This window comes from Magnolia sinica, chromosome 15 (genome assembly GCF_029962835.1).
Source record: "Magnolia sinica isolate HGM2019 chromosome 15, MsV1, whole genome shotgun sequence".
Taxonomy (NCBI): domain Eukaryota; kingdom Viridiplantae; phylum Streptophyta; class Magnoliopsida; order Magnoliales; family Magnoliaceae; genus Magnolia; species Magnolia sinica.
In genome coordinates, this window is record NC_080587.1 from 51,686,224 (window position 1) to 51,698,782 (window position 12,559).

Sequence of the window (12,559 nt, forward strand, 5' to 3'; positions counted from 1 at the left end):
ATAAAGGGAAGGCTGGTGTACCTCACACGGTTAATATATCTACAATAATGATGTCAGCAAGTTTTGTTAGTCTGATCATAAGGTATGTGTTATATATATTCAAACCGTTTATCCATTTGGTTAGCTCGTCTTAATGCTTGAGACGAAAAATAAGACAGATTTAACTATCAAGTAGACTACGGTGAGAGATTGAACGTCTACCATTGAAACTTTTTTTGGGGTCACGAAAATTTTAGATCAATAGGAAAAGTTTTTTAACTTAATTTAGATCTTTGTGATCTTATGAACATATTAGATGGAAAATAAATGTTATAGCCGGTCCTATGAAATTTTTAACGGTGAAAATTATTATCTCCGCTACTATTTGTGGTGTGGTCCGAATGATCTTCGGATATAATTCAATTTTTGGATAATGCTTTAAAATAATCTCTAAAAATAAATGAAATTTATAGATATAATAAATACATCAGTGTGGGCCATGTAACTTTTATCTCCTTTGAACCGTCCGTACAATCAGAGCTTCGGGGAGCGTCTCGCACGACACGGACATACAACAGTTATATAGCTGGTGTGGCACACCAGCCAATCGGCTTCCTTTATAAGGTCATTCCCAGTGTGATGAAGTGAAAACACAAAAAAGGATAGCCTGATACATAACTTTTGTGGTAATGAGAATGCTTCAACGGTTCTCAATAAATGCCTACTGTTTCCTCTTGTGTAGTCCACTTGAGTGTTGAATAAACCTCATTTATGGCAAACGTATTAAAATGAGATCTCAAAACGGATGTACGGGGTGGATATCTCAAAAACATGTCGGTGGGCCCCAACCAGCATCCTTGTGCAGGAACTTCCTGCGAAGGGTTTGGCAGGAAATCCCCGTGCCCCTCAATCGCCTCACCATTCCAATTCCAAGAGGACTATAAAAAGGGGTTCGCTCCCGCACGCCCTAGGCAAAGTGCAGAAAGCAGTAGATTTTTGGAAAATCAGACGACAGATAAGAGTAGAAAGGAAAACAAACAAGAAAAAGAAAATCCCAAAATGGCGAAGCCTCGGAAGCAGAAGGCCGAGGATCAGAGAGCTGAGAACTCGGGCGCTGTCGTCCGCCATCAGAAGCTCTGCATCTCCGTCGACATGTCTAACCGCCGCATTTACGGGTATTTGAAAAATGCCCTCTCATTCCTCCCTTCTGAATTCTCTGTCCCCTCTCTCTCTATATATATAGAAAAGAAAAAAATGTATTTATATTTATATTTTCTCTCATTGGATTTGTGATTTTCTTTTCTTGTGATTCGATTTTGTGGCGATTGGGCACCCAAACGCACCTTTAGGTTAGATTTCAGAGCATATGGTGTTTTTCTATGCATGCAGACAATGTGTACATGGCATACATGTTACTCAATCCAGACTATCAATACACGGGCCTGTCGCAGATGGGCTGTAGTCTGGGAATCATACTGACAAATGGTCATAACTGCTGATTGGTGGGATATGATGAACAGAATGATAAGTAGGCAACGGCTGAAATTCAGAGGTTTGATGACCCAAGCTAGATTGGGACAGAAAGTAGTTGCAGAAAACATGCTAGAATTTTCAGCAAAAATCACTGCAAAAATTTATTCTCGTGCATTATTCAAGCACACCATCAGCTTTCTCCCCACTGCTGCTACTGAACAATCGTGATGCAAACGTGAAAGGAAAAGCTAATAAATTAATAAGAAAAGAAAGAGATTGTGGGAAAAGACCCAACAATCCTCTAGCCGAATGTTAGAGATCACAAATGCAAGACTGTGAGCAAGCTCAACAGTCTTCTAGTCTAGAACTAGAGACCACTCTCCCTACCTTCAACAGCCACCATAGAGAAAATAAGAGAATTTCATAAAGAGAATATTAATCAGCTTGTCTTATTCCATAGGCCATAGTTCCTATTTATAATCAACCTCACAATCTGTAATAAAAGATATGGAATCTAAAAATCTATGAAAATGGGAAAGCACCTAAATAACAAAGCATTCTAATTAAGAAAATGCCTAAAATAAAAAGATACTTGGATCAGAAAATATGTAAAATTATTCCCTGCCTAAAATGGAGATATGAAAGAAAGAGTAGATTTCCTAATCCAGAGATTAGAAAGAAATGGGAAGTGATATTGGGCTAAAAAAAGGAAGGTGGTTCTTTTCTTGTACACACGTGTGAAGCATGAGATGCGGGCCTTTTCTTCAAATCTTGTTCAATCGGCACGTGTGGCCATTTAGTTGCATCAAATCACTCCCTTAAATCTATGACTGTATCACATTTTCCTATTCCAAAGCATCTACCGTATAAAAACGCAGCAAATTTCTGTTGGACTTTGAAATTTCATGATAGCATGGCATGCGTATATAGGTATGCTTATATATTTAAGGTGAGTTCTGTATTTCCCTTTTGGGATTCAAACACTATCTGAAAGTACTACTTTAATTTTGAATCCCCATTGGTCATAAAAATTTTGGAATCACTTCTCCCAGATGGTTAGAGAATCCCCTCCAAATCCTGCTTGGCTAGGGTTTCCCGCTGAATTATTGTTGAAGTTGAGCTTATACCAACTGATCGAAGGGGCTTCCCAAATGGCAGTGGCTTTCACTGGAAAAGACTTGCAATCAAGCACCTCCTCCCAATTCAACACAAAGAGAGAAGGGTGGATCCCAGAGTGCCTTTAAATTATTCAGTCCACTCCACCATTGCCGACAAAGATTTCTTGAAAACAACATTAGCAGTTTGCATCTTTGTTGGAAAGTCCTGTTTCTTTCTACCGTAAGTTTCAAAAAATCGCTTTAACCGCAAGCTTCCTAACTGCTTTTCTGACTAGCCCTAGGATTTTTAGTTCCGCCAAGCAACCAAATCCCCAATTGAAGCAGGTAATGACCAACTAATCTTGAATCTAGCAGAGACTTCTGACCAACTCTTCGTGAATGCCCAATGCAACAATAAATGTGGAACACTTTTGGCTGTTCCACAGCACATCACACACCTGCTTGGTGTCTAAACAACTCTTGCAGCTGCTTACTAGAAAAAACATGGAAATGTGGCCACATTTGGATATAACAGTTTGATAATAGTTGGATGAGAGGAGAGTCTGTGCACCATTGGTCCGTACTGAATCCTGCTGACACCCCCAACCCTAAACCTTGTGTTCAAGAAGAAATCCATATCTATCTTGGATATTAATCTCCAAATGGCTGAGGCCTTCCTTCCCGTAGTTGCTTTGATGTCCCACTTATTTGCAGCAATCCTGTAATTGTCTTCGATGTTCTTCTCATATTTGAGATGGTTCAACCTCCACCACCATGTAAGCCAATAGAGTGACAATTAGCATCCTGGGCTGCCCTAATGCCCATGCCATCTTATCTCATCGGTTTCCAAACGTTTGTCTGAGTAACTAGGTGGGATTTATGGTAGTCCTCCCTAATATTCTTAAAAAAACTATTTTTTTTGAAGGTTTCGAGTTTGGTTGCCGCTTTTGTGGGGGACAGTAGAACAGGGACAAGGGATATAGTAAGGACTGCTTTGAGAAAGGTGATCCTGCCTCCCGAGGACCACTTAGATTTCCAAATTAGTAACTTACCAGTGCACTACTCGATGATGATGCCCCAAGCTTACAATGGAGGTTTTCTAGGACCCAAGGGAATCCTAAAATTCTTATAGGAAGGATCGTTACCCCGCAACATATTGATGAGTCTATTACTTTGACAATTGCTACCTCTAACTCTCGAGATTATGCTCTTAGAAATATTTATCCTCAGCCCCAAACCCACCTCGAAACATCGTACAATTTCCTTGTAGTCCTGAGCTTCCTTTGGAAACTCGTTGAAAATCAGTGTCATCATCATACCTTATATGTGTCAATGGCTGAGATAACACCATAAATGGGTAACCCCTTAATTGAACCCATGTTGACAACCTGCTCCAACATTATGTTGTTATTGCACAACGATTGTGAAAAGGGATGGAGAGAGAGCGTCCCCTTCATGGAGACGCCTATGACTCGAAGAAACCAATTGGAATGCATTAATCAAAATAAAAAAATAAGTTGAAGAGGCACATGCTCTGAGCTACCTCTCCATTTGGATGTGAAACCCATCCTGCTTAGCAAATGCTTTGGAAAGTGCTTGTTCACGCAGTCATAGGCTTTCTCTTGTTCAATCTTTAGAAGAAATCCTGTATTGCTCTTCTTAAAGATATCTTTTTTTCTTTTTTTTGAAGGCTAATTGAATTTTATTAAAAAATTGCCCAACAATTACTAAGAACAACAAAGAATAAAAAGAAAGAAACAAAAAATGAGAGCAACAGTTAGCCCTGAGAGGGAAAAGACTTTACACCATTGGTCTTGCTGACAATTCTAATACATCCCTTTTGATTTTTGCATCTACAATTTGCGGATGATACTCTTTTATTCTGTGATGCCTCACCGGTCATGGTGGAGAATTTGTGCATCATTGTAAAATGCTTTGAAGTTGTTTCAGGGCTCAAAATCAATCTTGCAAACAACAAGATGTTCGGGGTGCGGATGGAGTCTCAAGAAGTGGAGAGGTTGGTTGAGATTTTTGCTTATGCGGCCAGTGTGCTTCTGGCTACCTTTGTGGGGCTTCCGTTTTGTGTGCGCAAACCTCCAAAGCATTTGTGGGACAAAGTGGTGGAAAGAGTTGAGAGGATGGTGGCAAAATGGAGAAGTAGATCTCTCCCTTGCTGGTCGCATTACCTTGATTAAAGTGGCCTTATCCAATCTTCTTGTGTACTTTATGTCTCTATTCAAATGCCCAATGTCGGTGATTTCAAGAATTGAGAAGCTTAGGCGAGACTTTCTATGGCAAGGTGTGGAGGATAAGCAGAAGTTTCACCTTCTTAAGTGGGAGGAGGTTTGCAAACTGTATAAGGCATGAGGGGTTGGCATCAAGGATCTTAGTTCCATGAACAAGGCATTGCTTAGAAATAGCTTTGGAGATTTGAGGAGGAGGATGGATCCCTTTGGAAAGAGGTTCTCACATGCAAATACGGCCTTTCGAGAGAGGGATGGTGGACTAGAGAATTGTTGCTCTATAGGAACACCTTGTGGAAAGATGTGTCGTCAATCGAAGAGGTCTTCTTGGAAGGAGTTGGGTTCTCTCTAGGCAATGGTGAAAAAATCAGATTTTGGGAGGATGAGTGGGGTGGGTTCGTACGTATTAAAGAACAAATTCCCTTTCATCTTTAATTTGGTGTCGGATCCTTCTATTCATGTGGTAAATTGCTTCTCCGGCATTGGTGGGACAGTGGTTTGGGAACCCCCTTTTAGACACTTTCTCTGTGATGAGGAAGTGGAAGATTACGTTGCCTTCCCAGAACGCATTCACTTATGGCCTATGGTTAGGGTCCCACCCACATCGCTAGTTCCACGGTTGAAGCCAAGTCGTGCTCCAATATGCCAAAACTCAGGTGGACCTTGGACGCATGGGCTCTACGGGCACGACTTCAGTGGATCTAGCTGTGCGACCCCTGATTGTGGGGCCCACTGTGATGTATGTCGCTACCAATCGTGCCTCCCTCTATAAAAAAAGGCCTCTTCAACAAGATCTCCATCACAACTTCCCTCACTCTCCATCACAGCTTCCCTCACTCTCCATCGTAGCCTCCCTCTCTCTCCATCATAGCCTCCTTCACTTTCTGAACCTCCAATTCAACTCCATCAACCATTAATGGCTCCCTTCTATTACTTTCTCAAACTCTCCTTCAACCCCATCAACCATTCCCTCCCTTCTGGTAATTTCTCAAACTCCCCTTTAACTCCATCAACCTTCAACTCCATTCGCGTATTGTCACATATGTGGCATATGCGACCGCACATGCACCTCAATCGTATATGCCATGTACGATCCGCATATGAGTATGCGTGTATGCGTATACACGTCACATTTAACAACATTGCTGTCCATATGTTGTCTCTCTCCCCCTCATCTCTATTTCTATTTTTCGTCTCTCCCTTTTTTCTGTTCTACAAGACTACAACAAGTCTACAAGTACTAGTGGAAGTATGTAACTCTCCCTCTCTCCCTCTCCCCCTCTCCCATCTGTCTCATTTATTCTCTAATCTTTAGTCTTTACTTTTTACTTTTTAGTTTTTATAGGTTATAACAAGAAGAATCAATACACCATGCTTTCTTCCCAATTTTTTCTTTGAAACCCAAATCGAATGACTGAGTTGAAAGTATGGGCACTATTGTAGTACTATGGAAAAGACACACATAGTGTGTGACTTATGCAGATTTGTAAGTGCCAGTGACAATGCTCGGCACAAGCAATACCTTACACATACACCGTGATCAAAAGTAAGAGTATATCCCAACATTACTCCAGAAATCCAAAGGGAAATCACGAGTATATTGATAAATAATCGAGAAAAAATGCGATAGTGTCCTACGTCAAGAGGAATTTATGGAACAAGAAGCACGATGATATAAATATAGTTGATGTAGATGAAGCTAGCTAGACCACCGGCCTCAAAAAAAGCTCGTGGGCATGGGCCAATGGGATAGATGGTGTAGAGCACACCTTGAGGATGTGGTCGACTAAAAGGGTCGAGGTAAATGGCTCGCACAAACAACAATAGAAAACTGATAATAAACAAAATATAGGAAAACCATTATTCAATATATTGCCAAATGGTTTTACCAAGCCGACATTGCTTTCAACACAATTAAAATGAAAAACTTTAAAGTTATGGTTGATGTAATAGGTCAATTTGGAACTGGGCTTAAACCTCCTTCATATCATGAAATGAGGGAGCCGTGCCTTAAAGTCGAGGTTGATTATGTACGATCCTTCATAGCCGAACATAAGGAAGCATGAAAAATATATGGTTATTCACTCATGGCTGACAGATGGATCGATAAATCCGATCCAACTATTATAAATTTTCTGGTTAATTGTCTAGATGGAACATTCTTCTTGAAGTCCATGTATGCATCGGGCTATTATCATACTGGAAATTACTTATTTAATTACTAAATGGTGTAGTTGAGGAAGTAGGAGACGAATATGTTGTCCAGGTAATTACAAATCACGTAGCGTTGTATATAGTTGCTGGTCGTCTTCTTTTGGAGAAGAGACGCTATTTAGAGATGACGAGAAATAAAATCACGAACCATTTTAACTATAGAGAGCGTGATTGCAGGCCCATTTTAGATATTATAGATAGAAGATGGGGTAGCCAAATGTCATCTCCATTATATTCGGCTGCCTACATCCTTAAACTAGCCTGTTTATTAGCTTCCCCCGATCCGGTAGATGCATAGACTACGCATATGGTTGAATTTATTGACAGGTTGGAAAGAATGGTTCCAGATGGAGTACAACAAGATAGGATCTCAGCTCTACTGGACTTTTATATGAGAATGATTCCAGGGTAGGCGAGAAAAGCCTGGTTTTTATGACTCTATTTGCTTTAATGGGCTGGATGCAGGTAATGAGTGGCTTGTAGAGATGGAGGACCCGATCTTCGTTGGCAAGGAACCGACATGGACCCAAGTTGAAGATGTTGCATATGGATCGATACCTAATGAATGTACTTCCACTCGAAGGCGGATGAGGGGTGGTGAGAAGTAGCAGTCAACCGGTGGAAGAGATTGATGAGATAGAAGAAGGATGAGATGATGATCAAGCTGAAGATCAACCAATGAATGTTGATGAAGTATTAGCATGTTCGGATGATGAAGAAGCAAAAAAAGATGAAGTATATGTAAAAGAAGGAGATGACTTTGTTGACGACGACGATGACAACGATGGTGGTGATCAAATGCTACAATGGCAAATGGATCAATGTATATAGCATTTAGTATTATTTTGTCAGTGTATAACTTGTAAATTATTATATTTTCATTTTCTAATTTCTATGATAATAAAAAGATAGCTTGTTGATTGTATTGTTACTTCTTTCTTTTTAACTATATTGTTGAAAGTTGATGACTTGGTGTTTAATTCATTGTTTAATTGTTTTTGTTTCTCTCAAATGTATTTTAAATATGTAAAATTGTAATCTATTAACTTAGGGCTTATTTGGATTCATGGAAAGCAGGGAAAGGAACTAGTGTTTCCCATGAAACTCACTGTCCATTGTTTGTTTAGCCTTTCTTTGTGGGAAACTCTGGGAAACACTATTTCCTACTTCCTATTTTTGTTAGAAAATAATTAAATTATTTTTCCACCTCCACCCCTAAGAAATGCATTTTCCTGTAGCGGAAGGAAAATGTGCTTCCCAAAGGTTAAAGCCCAAATACTCCACCATCCATGTTCAATCGCCTCACAAGTGCCACATTGTGCCAAATGAGACATTGTCTATCTCCGATCAAGCCCCACATGTGCCACCATCCATCTTATCTTGTGCTCCACATGTGTAAAAAGCCCCCAATGTGTTAATGTACCACATGTGTCACCATCTATCTTCTCTTGCGCCCCACGTGCTATTGTGCTACATTTACCACAATTCATGTTACTTGTGCCCCACATGTGCAAAGCACCCCACATTGCAGCAATGTGCCACACGTGCCATTATCCATCTTCAATCCTCCAAATATGCAACGTGCCAATGGTGCTAATGTGCACAAGAGCTGTCATCTAACTTAATGCCCACATGTCAAATGTGCCAATGCGCGTCTTGTGCCATGTGCCACCGTACAACTTTAAGCACCTTACATGTACCATGCGTGTCACAATTCAGCTTCAAGTGCCCACATATACCGTATATGCCACATGTACCGCTGTTCATCTCTAAGCATCCTACGTGTTAGATGTGCTAATCTAGCACATGCTAGTGACCACCTGAGTTTTTTTTTTTTTTTTTCCAAATTTTATTTTATTTTGTCAAACAATAAACTTGAAATTAGATCATAAATTTCTACGAAAATTTTGTTGAAAAACGAGGAAAACAATATTTTCCCACAATTTCCTGGAAATAAAGTTTCTCAAGAAATTCTATTTTCTTTCTCGTTCCTTTCATGAATCCAAACAGTCCCTCTGGAAGGTTCCCCCTAATTTCTTCTTCTTCTTCTTCTTCTTCTTCTTATTATTATTATTATTTACATTTTTAATTTTCTCCATTTTTTAAAATTTGTTGAAAAAAATAAAAAAAATAGGAGAAAAAAAAGGTCACATATCCGATTTAACAACATTGATGGACAATGCATGAACAAATGGTCTACTGTTTCTGTGTCAGCCTTACAGAGAGAGCATATGTTGGGGAGGACCATATCACACCTTTGAAGATTATCCTGCCTTCGTCCGAATCCTGATGTATAATGGCTTAATGGAGAAGATGCTTGAGGGGGTAGCAGCCGAAATCAAGGAGTCTGAAAGATCCGGGGAGGGATAAAAAGGTTTTATCTGATCCAAAAGCCTTGAATTTAGTTGTCTCTTCGTCAGATAGGGCCCTTCTGCTAGGTGGACACCATAACCCCGCACCGCCATCAAAAGAAAAACATGATGCCACTAGGACATTTGTAGAGGGAGTAAGGTGAGCCGGTGATGGAAAATCTGCCTCTAGTGGATTCTCTCTAGTCTATCTATCTTCTCAAAATCAGATTCTAGTGCCATTACCAAGTGGGAATCTCAAACCTGATTTCACCTTAGCAGCGACAAAGGAGATTGCTTTCTCAATGCTGGAAGCTCTATACACCGATGACTTCTTGACCTCCCTCCCCCCTCTTTTAGTCTATACTTAGAGGCTATCATTTCCCTCCATAGCTTCCCCTCTTCAATTCCAAACCTCTATAGCCATTTCCCTAGAAGAGCTATGTTCATGGCTTCTAATTCCCTAATCTCTGCACCTCCATCGGCTAGAGGTTTGCATGCTTCTTCCCATTTAAGTAAGTGGAATTTGAATTTCTCTTCAGCTCCTTGCCATAAAAAGTTCCTTCATAAATTTTCAAGCTTGTACAATATCAATTTCGGACATTTGTATAAGGATATGGAAATGACTTGGCTAGAGATATCATCAACGATTGAGCCAGAAAAGGGCCATCAACAAACCTTCAGCCTCTGTTGAAAGCGCATTAGGAGATGGAAATGACTTGGCTAACCACACAACGAATTCTTGAAGATAACACTTAAACTAGAATTTTGTACAGGCTTCTAATTATGCTGACTGGCCTAAAGTCCTTAATATCCTTTGTATCTCCATTCTTTAGAAAGAGACATGAATGATGATTCAAACCTTTGGAAAGATTTTTGCTGCTGAATAAATCCACGTAAACTTCCACTATATCATCTTTGAGAAATGCCCAACACTAATGATAGGCTAGGGAAAACCATCTGCATGGCTTGCCAAAACGGTTATGCAAGGGCTGTTATGTAATGATAATGGTTGTAATTTTATGTGTTACAGGGACAAAACGACCGTAATGACTGTTATAGAAAAATGAACTGTAACAGCCCCGAAACATTTTGTTTAAAAGCTGCAATGACTGTTACAAGGGTCGTAATGGCCATTACGGCCCGTATCGTAATGGTAATGGCAGTGGCCGTTATGGCCATAATTGTTACTGTTATGGAACGCTTTGATCATCTGGCCTTGGGGCTCTGGCTCCTTTCAAACTCATGATCACCGAGTCGACCTCTTATTGGGAAAAGTCCTTGAGTTGATCTGCCAACTCATGAGAAATTATTTGGCGTAGAAATGCTGATAACAATCAACAATGAGCTACCTTTTAAAGGAAAAAAGTACGAAAGATTAAAACCTTCTATGGTTACTGGCTACTTTGTGGCAGTGTACCTTAGAGTTTCCGTCCCATTCAAAAGATACACTTGGATTTGGACTTCTGTCTTAGTGAACCTCTTCAAGGCCAAAACTTCTAGTTCTGCCCACAACTCTTCTGGTTTGACTTTCCCTTCCCAAGACAGAAGTTGATCTTCCTGAATTCAGATAAGATTGTAAACTAATAGCAAGAGTTCCCTTTGGTCTCTCGAATTTCGCCGAAATTCACCTTGTTCGACGACCTTGGTCTATGACTTAGCATCTTCAGCTTAGAATTGAACTTCTCCCTAATCTTTCGTGAGATATGGAAGGATTGCCACCGAGATTTAACCAACTGGAAGAAAGTAGGAAGCTCCGATCACATATTTTTGAAATGTAACTGCCTTATGTGTCGCAATTCCACCATTAATGAGAGACAAATTGGTCTATGGTTAGGGATGGGCTTTCACCAAGGCCTTGAGATTCGCTTCTAAAAACATCTCATCCCATCTTGCATCTATCAAGAATTTATCAATCTTGCTCGCATGACGCCTGCTTGATCAAGTTTACTTGGCCTCGTGAAGGGCCATATCAATCAGCTCCCATGACCCATCTGTCGGTAAAATCTGCAAAACCCCTCATGCTAGTGGAGATTCGAGAGCTGTTCTTCTGTAAATGCATGCATTTTGTTTTATTTCTACACTATGGATCACTAGATGACTGGATTAAATCTTTTAAAGTTGGCACAAGTACCAAAAAGGTCCATTGCACGTGAATTCAACAAAGGTGTGCTCATGGTATTTTTGAGACACATTTTGCTATAGGCTCCATTGCATGTTTGGATATGATTTCCATGTACGTTATCTGATCCTTTCACCATGTATGCCCCAATAAATATGCCTTGGCACCAAAATCATGATGATCCATTCATCAAGCGGGCCACATGGATGGAAGAGAGATAGACAGTTTGTAAAGCATAACTTATGATTGATATTCAACATCCATGTGTGGCCCCCTTAATGAAGGATTGTCTGGACTTTGGGTCAAAGAATGTTGCTGTTGGCGATCTCCGACATGTGCGTGGAGCTTGAATGTGGTCCATCCATAGGTTGTATGACCCATCCATTTCTTATATAAAAAAGAATTAGTGTGCTTAGAAATAAGGAATCCAAGGTGTGGATATGGAAATTGTAATGATTATTTCTATCTTTATTGAAGAAAGTTTGATTCCAAATTTAGCGGTTTTGTTTGAATATCCAGTAGAAATCCCAAATTCCGTTCGTTAGACAAACTCTTGCTTCTTGTGGGAGCATTTGGTGCAACAGGGATTTGCTTTTTCTCTTGGTAATGGTCAGCATATTAGCTTTTGAGTGGATATCTGGTGTGGTGATAGTGTGCTCCAAGATCTTTTTCCCCAGATTGGCTCGCCTTGCCCCTGATTGTCTCATATTTGTTGTAGATTGTTTCTCTGTGTGTGGTGGTTCCATCATTCGGAATCCTCCTTGTCGGAGGAATATGGTGGACGAGGACATTGCGGAGTTCGTTCAATTACTTGAGTACGTTAAAAATTCAGTCCTTTCAAGTCAAGAATCGAATTCTTAGATTTGGATAGCGCATCAATTAGGCAAGTTTTCTATGCGTTCACTAATCCCCGCTTCCTCTTCGTCAAGCCCCCATCATCCCTTTCACCACTGGTTCTATGGTGCCCCTCCCTAGATGGTGGTGCTTGTTTGGTTAGCGGGAAGGAAGAGAATCCTCACTATAGACAATCCCCGAAGAAGATCCTTGATTTTGTCAAATATTTGCCTGATGTGCATGCAAGAT

The 12,559-nt window shown here is 40.2% G+C and overlaps 1 protein-coding gene and 1 long non-coding RNA gene across 4 annotated transcripts in view; both read left to right on the top strand.

Moving 5' to 3' along the window:
- The first annotated feature begins 918 nt into the window (after positions 1-918).
- LOC131226660 (transcription initiation factor TFIID subunit 2) overlaps positions 919-12,559 on the top strand; it is a 108,551-nt gene continuing 96,910 nt past the window's right edge. Inside the window, exon 1 of one of the 3 annotated variants that reach the window (XR_009161960.1) lies at positions 919-1,154. Coding sequence is in view for 2 of the 3 variants with exons in the window: in XM_058222274.1 (XP_058078257.1) it covers positions 1,039-1,154 (116 nt within the window). In the remaining variant the exon portion in view is untranslated. The remainder of the gene's footprint in view (positions 1,155-12,559) is intronic. The other 2 variants (XM_058222274.1, XM_058222273.1) reach the window with 2 other exon arrangements.
- LOC131226661 (uncharacterized) lies at positions 1,364-7,937 on the top strand. Its single transcript, XR_009161961.1, has 2 exons — positions 1,364-4,566; positions 7,472-7,937. It is a non-coding gene; the product is annotated as an uncharacterized LOC131226661 (long non-coding RNA).